Source organism: Arachis ipaensis, chromosome B03, assembly GCF_000816755.2.
Source record: "Arachis ipaensis cultivar K30076 chromosome B03, Araip1.1, whole genome shotgun sequence".
NCBI lineage: Eukaryota > Viridiplantae > Streptophyta > Magnoliopsida > Fabales > Fabaceae > Arachis > Arachis ipaensis.
Genome location: NC_029787.2, coordinates 21,090,867 through 21,098,609, shown reverse-complemented (window position 1 = coordinate 21,098,609; position 7,743 = coordinate 21,090,867). Strand labels below are relative to the sequence as shown.

Sequence of the window (7,743 nt, the reverse complement as noted above, 5' to 3'; positions counted from 1 at the left end):
AACTGAAATAAATATATTAAATAAATATAAAATTAAAAAATAAAATAAGAGAATAGTGAGATAAATAGTATAAAAATTGCCAAAAGTATATAATTAGTATAATTAATATTATTGTATATATAAGTATTAATAATCGTAGTTGGTTTAATATATAATTAAAAAAAAATGTTAAACTATAAGTATAAATTCTAATGTTATTTCCGATTATTATTATTTTTAAATATTATTATTGTAAATAATTCATTGTAATTATTATTAACTAAGTATATTTTTAAAAATTTTAACTAATTATAACCGAAATATTTTGATTCTCAGACTTTTTTTTGTATGGAAAATATCTATAGTTATCCATTCCCAAAATTCTTTTTGCTTTTTTATTAGTATCTTCAGGTTTGTATTAAAAGTTACAGAAAAGCTCTGCATACAAGCGCTAACGACTTGTATGCTTTACAAGTTAGTTAATAAATAAAATCTAAAACCCGCTCCAATGGTTACGTCGTATATACGCGCTATATATAACTACCAAATTTAAAAGATTTATTTCCTTCTTCGTTTTCCTTATTTGCAGATTTGCTCGTTCTTCTTCTCGCGAAGCTTCCCCTGGTTTCTTCGATCGTTCTTTTTCCCTCCTTTCTCACTCGTTTCTTCTTCGTCATTTACGTTAGTTCCTCTCTCTGTAACTCCAGCTTCGTTTTCTATTTGATTTTTTGTTTTCTGAAATCAAATTTTGAACTCGTTTTGAAGATAATGGATGATTCAACCTCAGATTGTCAGCTAAATCCAGGTGAAGTGGATTATGAATTTGAATCTAATGAAGTTCCTGAGGTTTGATTTACATAGGATTACTATGAATTTTGTTGCAGTAATTTGTATAGCATTGTGTAGGTGAATAATTCCCGAACATTGACTGTCAAACTAACGCATGAAGATAAATCTGCGGATTGAATGTAATGTATTAGTTTTGATCAATTATCTGGAATTTATAGCAGACGATCAAGTGTAGATCAGAACTTTTTTGGGTGTATTTTTGCGGGAAGTGTGGGTGTATTTACAGTTTACTACTTTTTCTGTTATTTTAACTGAGTTGTTGTTGTTCGGGTGTATTATATCAGACATGATTGGGTGTGTTTTTAGTTTTTGACATGGTGTATTCTGCAGCCTGTGTATTTACAGTTTATGGCTTTTATTGTCATTTTAGTTGAGTTGTTGCGGTTCGGGTGTATTATATCAGACATGATTGGGTGTATTTTTAGTTTTTGACATGGTGTATTCTGCAGTCTTTCTCTGTTGTTGATGACCAGTTTGTTCCGAAGGTTGGAATGACCTTTACCACCCTTGAAGATGTTGGAAAATTTTACAGGAACTACGCCAAGGCTGCAGGTTTTTCTACAAGAGTTCGGAGCACAAATAAGAAGGAAAACGAGATTAAGAATCAATTGATTACATGTAACAGAGAGGGAAAATGGAAATCTAAAATATCTCCGACTGAGAAGACTAATCCGACAGCCGATTTAAACTGTCCTGCAAGAATTTATATACACACATTGAAGGATGTTGGTGCTTGAATCATTTCAAAGGTTGTGCTGGATCATTCACACCCCTGCTGTCCAAGTAAAGCAGAGATGCTCAAACAGCACAGGGAACTAAGCATGTCCATTCATCGTACAATAGAGAATAACGAGGAGGCCAGTATCAGACCAAGCAAAACCTACCAATCATTTGTTGCGGCTGCCGGGGGTCACCGCGAGTTAAATTTTATCGAAAAGGATGTGAGGAATTATATTACCAGGGAAGTGCGGAATGTTTCCGAATAAGAAGATGCAAAAAAATTCGGGAAATATTTGTTAAGAATGAAAGAGAAGAATCAGAATTTCTTTTTTGAGCTTGAACTCGAGGAGGATCAATCGATTAAGCTGGCTTTTTGGGCCGATGCAAGAAGTAGAGCTGCCTTTGAGTATTTCGGAGACGTTATTTCATTTGACACCACCTACAATACAAACAAGTAACAAACTTTCCCTGTTTATGATGCTAAATTAATGTATTTTTATGAATCCGCAGCAGAGGTGTATATTGGCTGTTTTTTGGGTGTATACGAAGCATTTGATGGGTGTACCTAATGATTTTGCATTCTGCACTATAGTAATTTGTTTTAGGTATAATTTGGTTTGTGGTTCTTTTGTCGGGGTGAATCACCACGGTCAGTCAACACTTCTCAGATGCTCTTTGATGAAAAACGAAGAAATTGAATCATTCAAATGGTTATTTCAATGTTGGCTTCATTGCATGGGAGGAAATGCTCCGAAAGGGTTTCTCACCGATCAATGCGCATCAATGAAAAGGGCTTTAGAGGCCTGTATGCCAACAACAATTCACCGTTGGTGTATTTGGCACATCATGAAGAAGATTCCAAGCAAATTAAACAGGTACAAGGGACATGCAGATATTGAACAAGAAATGAGCCAAGTTGTTTGGAAATCTCATAGCAAAGACTCATTCGATAGGAATTGGAATGATTTTCTGCTGAATTTTGGTCTTGTGGACAACAAGTGGCTTTCAGGTAATGTTTGTTTAAAATCTGCAGCAGAGGTGTAAATTGCATGTTTTTTCGGGTATATTTATAGTCTGTGTTTGGGTGTATTCTGCAGATCTGTATGAAGACCGTCATATATGGGTTCCTATCTATCTAGATCACCACTTTTGGGCAGGGACGAGAAGCACACAAAGGAACGAGGGCATGCATTCCTTTTTTAACAAGTTTATCACCCGAAACAGCTCGCTTATTCAATTCGTCAAACAATACGATAATTGCCTCGGAAGCAGGGAGCAAGCAGAGAGAGAATCAGATGCTGCAGATTTTCATATGGTCATACCGTGTGCAACCAAATCCTCCATTGAAGCTCAATTTTAAGATGTGTACACTCATCAAAAGTTTAGGGAAGTCCAAGCGCAATTCAGAGGAAAAGCGAATTGCATCACCAGATTAACGAATTCCGCTCTAGGCCATTCAGTATACGAAGTTGGAGAACAAGTTTCCAGCTCAATATTCAACAAGTTTGTGGTTACTTACGACTCAGTTGCAGCCGAGGTAAAATGCCAATGCTTATTATTCGAGTCGAGAGGGATACTGTATCGTCACGCACTAAGCGTGTTAAGCTTTGAACAAGTAAGCCAAGTGTCACCTAGATATATACTGGAACGATGGAGCAAGAAGGTAAAGAGGCGACACACACACATCAAGAGCAGCCACGACGAGCCACTGTTGGAGCCAAGAAGCAAGAGGTTTGACCAATTGGTTTTTCGTTCGCAAAATATTTGCGAATTTGCATCCGAATCGGAGGAGCTGACTGCAATTCTACACCGTGCGTACGATAACGTCATGGATGAGATGGAATCATTAAAAGCCAAAAGGAAGGGGACATCTTCTTTATCCCACGAAGACGCCAACTTGGAATCCGTTAACGAGCTTCAAAGCCCGCCAAGGATTCGAACAAGAGGACGTCCAAAAAATAGGCTAGGTTCAAAGTTGGACAAACAGATTGCAAATGCCACAAAGGAGAAGAAAACGAAAGTTTTAAGCGAGGTAAAAGTAATGTTCTTTAAATTTGTGGTGAGTTTATTTTTCTCGTTAATAGTTTAGCTAATATGTGAGTTTCTTATATTCAGATAAACTTGTTTGATGCTGCATCAGTGGTGCATTCAAATTCCAGCCAATATCAAGGACATGTTATGAATTATCAGTTCAGGGTACCAGCAGCAGGGGATAACTCTTTGGGTGTATAGTTACAGAATATGGGTGTAAAAGCACTGTTCTTTTGGGTGTATTTTTGTGAATTTTCTTGTGATTCACATCTTACATATAGATACATATATATAATATTAGGGTTTAGGGTTTTAGGGTTTACAGGTTAGGGGTAAGGGTTTAGGTTTTAAGTGTTTAGGGTTCAGGATTTTAGGCTCAAAGCATCAGGGGGGATAGATTTCAGGATGTATATTCAACTTTGTTTGGGTGTAAAAAATCGCAGGTTATGGGTGTATATTTGATTTGATATTTTTCTTCATATTATAGTACCTGTAATTCATACATTTTGAATACAGCACAGACAGTTTAACAGCACAGACAGTTTGGGTGTATATTTAAGCAATCTTGGGTGTATATTAAACTTCTGTTGGGTGTAAAAGTTTATAATTTGTGTTTAGATCTGCCTTGATGTTTTCCTTCATATTTTACCACCTGTAATACAGAGCTTTTGAATACAGCACAGACTGTTTAACAGCACAGACAGTTTAACTATGGAAAAAAATTTCATTGAATAGAAGTTGTTTATAAATGGCAAATTTTTACAGCATTTGTTCAATTTACAAACTAGCTAGCAGTTAGATTACTCAATTTCTATATCAGTAGAATTTATCTGACAAAATGGACTCAATAATACTGAGGATGGCTTGGACAGTCTTATTGCATTACTCGCTCTAATTGCTTGATCTCTCTCTTTATTCATTTCACTGAATAGTATCTGCGAAACATATTCTACTCTATAGTGGTCCACCTCGTCCTACAATTAAAAAGTATATTCTGTTTAAACAACAATATTAATTCAGTAAAGTAATACAAAGTTATATAGTTTTAAAGACAGTTTACCTGTGGCCAATTATCCCATTCATACTTCGCCCTTTTAATATTTTCGGGCTCAATTAACTCAAGCCACTTCATAACGTAAATAGCACAGTCATAGCTGAAAACGAAGAAAATAAATTACAAATCTCATTTAGGAAAGTTTAATGTTCAGAGTCACAAATTTATACCTTGATTTTTGGCCTGAGATATTAACGTATGTTGCTTTAGTTTCCAACTCATTCTCCTTTTTCTTCTAAGGTGCCCCGCCGGCATATGCTCTCATTCTTAAAATTACATATCCCTTAAAAAACAAAACAAATCAGTAATACACCCAAATGAAATACACCCAAAGGAGAACATACTTACACCCAAAGCAAAACATACATATACCTTATATTGAATTGAAATACACCTATCTATTAAAATAAAGAACACAGAGCCAACTTACAATGAATTTATTAAGCTGCTTTCTCTCATTGCTTGGAGCTTTCTTGTGTAGCGGGTCAAGTATATAAAATCTCCGCTTTGTTGTATCAATCACCCATAACCACCAATGGCCTGAGTAGCAAACAGGCGCAAAAATCTTAAGGATTACCACATTTCAATAGTGTGTTATTTTATTTGGCATATAAGTAAAGAACGGTACTAACAAATTTTACAAATGAAAACTTACATATCGATGCGAAGTTAATTTTTTTGCATCTATGAAGGGAATAAACATTGGGTAGTCTTCCACCCTGAATTCTTTATTGGTTTTAGGTGATATGAATTCTCCGTTTGGGTGCTTCGAAACGGCCATGTTCTGCAACAATTGTGAAGCAACAAATGAAATACTGAAAATACATCCAAGTGAATACTTTAAATAAACCCAAATGACTACACAACTTACACCCAATTGAACGTAAAAAATACACCCAAATGAATACAAAAATAGACCCGTTCATCAGAGAATATACACCCTAAGGAATACAAAAAATACACCCAAAATTCGAAGAAGTAACACTTACCACAATATCAGGGGGGAGACAGTATACTTGTTCTTGAAACCTTTTATCATTTTTCTGGTTGAGGATGAGGCACATGGCAGATACAATCTAGAAATATATGCCGAAATCAATTTATATTAATAAACAATGCAGTTAACTTTGGTGTAAAAACATTAATGTTATTCTAATATTACCTCAGCTTCTATATAACTTTCTGCCTGGAGCGATGCAAGGTGCATTCTATTCAAAATGCATTTATCTTGGGCAATCAGAGTGCACACGTTGTCAAACTCGTTAGTACTGCCATCTGCGTATGTCTTCACTCGCGTCCCCCAGATGTAGCACTTCTCTTTCATATCACCCGTATTCTGATTTATTCCCGCAGGAGTTTCAAACTTCCCAAAACTTTCTCCGCCAGTCTCCCTTTGAATTTGTGGACTTTTACTTTCTTCTTTCGCCGCACTGTTTGCTATTTTTTGTACCAAATCCTCTAATTGTTCTAGCAAATTTGCAGTTTCTGGAGTTTTTGCCCTGTCTACCTCCTGCGTTGACGCTCCCTCCTGCGTTGCTGCTTCTTCTCGGCTTGAATCAGTCAAGCCAATGCTGAATGATGGCATTGGATCTGTTTTAGGAACATACGATGCTGTCCGTGCCATCATCATCAGTGCAGCAGCGTCTTCTGCGGCTGGATAACTGCGTGATCATGTATAACGTATTATAAGAGTAATAATATACATATGATAAGCAAAGATTGATTTTACTCTGATGAACTTACATTTTAGATGGAGCTGGGGGAAGCGTGGGTGTGCTTTCTTCAAGTTGTTGGGGGGGGTTCAAGAGTGCTGCACAGTTACACAAAATTAATCATGGCGTAAAAAAAAACTATTCAGGAACAATATACACCCAAACTGTAACCCAATATACACCCGAACTGTAACCCAATATACACCCAAACTCTAAACAAATATACACACAATACTATTTCTTACGTTTTTGTAGTTCCTTCAATTTGTAGCAGAGGAGTTGGTTCAAAATCTGTCTCAGGTGTTTCTTCAAATTCCGGCACAGTGGTTGTTTGGGACACTGGCACAAAAACTTGAATCGGAACTCTAAACAAGAAGAAAAATGAAAGGTTAACAACGCTTTTGAAAATAATAAGGTTATAAGGTTGAAATATTCTTGAAAAACTCACATTGCAAGCCCTTCCGACGGTGTCTCTTCCCTCACAACCATTATATTCGAATCAGCCGACTCACTGGCTGACTCTTGAACCAGACTCAACCTAAAATACACCCAAAGAAAGTCAAAAAATACACCCGAACAATTCAAAAGAAAGACAGGCTTTGTTTTTTGAGAACTTACATACTTGCAGTTTTTGCTTTTTTTTCCTGCCTTTTTTTTCTCGAATAAAATAATAAAGGGTTTTTTTTTTCTAAAAAAAATATATACAGAATTAGAAGTAGAAGGTAATAAAAGAACAAAAGTAACGGTTATTTGAAAGAGAAATTACATGCTCTCTGCAGGCCTGTTTACACTACTTTGTTCTGTGTGTCCTTGAGAGGAAGGATCATCACTTCCCAAGTTCACATCCAGTATTCTAAACAGATTTCATGTTATTCAGACAAAATATGATACAGGTAAATCATGATAACAAGATTATACACCCCAACAAGACATACCTCTCTGCAGCAGATTTTTCATTGTTTTCCCTTAACAATTCATCTAGATCTTCACTTCCTATTTCATATCTCTCACTACATTCATAAAAGAAGATGTTAACAAAAATAATTATGATGATAGACGGTAATATAGCTTACGAAGTACTGTACCCATCATAGGATTGATCTTCTTCAGGAGATGAATGTTCAACAACAACCTTTTTCTTTTTGGATTGTGTTCTGGGTGGAAAAAACAAGTATGAATCAGAAGTAAAAAATTAATTTTATCACAGAATATTATCCAAATAAGTGCTTATTTTTTTGGTGTTCTTTGTGTCTTTTTCTTTTTTTTTTCTTTTTTTGCTTCTTCACCGGTGATGATTCTTCGCTTCTATAAGTTAATAAGAGACACTTCAGTTAATACACGAAATCTTGATAATTAAGCCAAAAGAAAGGAGTAATAATTTCAGAACATTACTCATCA

At 35.6% G+C, this 7,743-nt stretch overlaps 1 protein-coding gene across 1 annotated transcript; it reads right to left on the bottom strand.

Annotated features, from left to right (window-relative positions):
• LOC110269406 lies at positions 4,869-6,707 on the bottom strand. Its single transcript, XM_021117212.1, has 5 exons — positions 6,591-6,707; positions 6,377-6,443; positions 5,796-6,294; positions 5,064-5,198; positions 4,869-4,916 (listed from the first exon to the last, which is right to left on the bottom strand). The coding sequence occupies exons 3-5, from the start codon at positions 6,261-6,263 to the stop codon at positions 4,869-4,871; spliced, it is 651 nt and encodes a 216-aa protein (XP_020972871.1). The 5' UTR covers positions 6,264-6,294; positions 6,377-6,443; positions 6,591-6,707.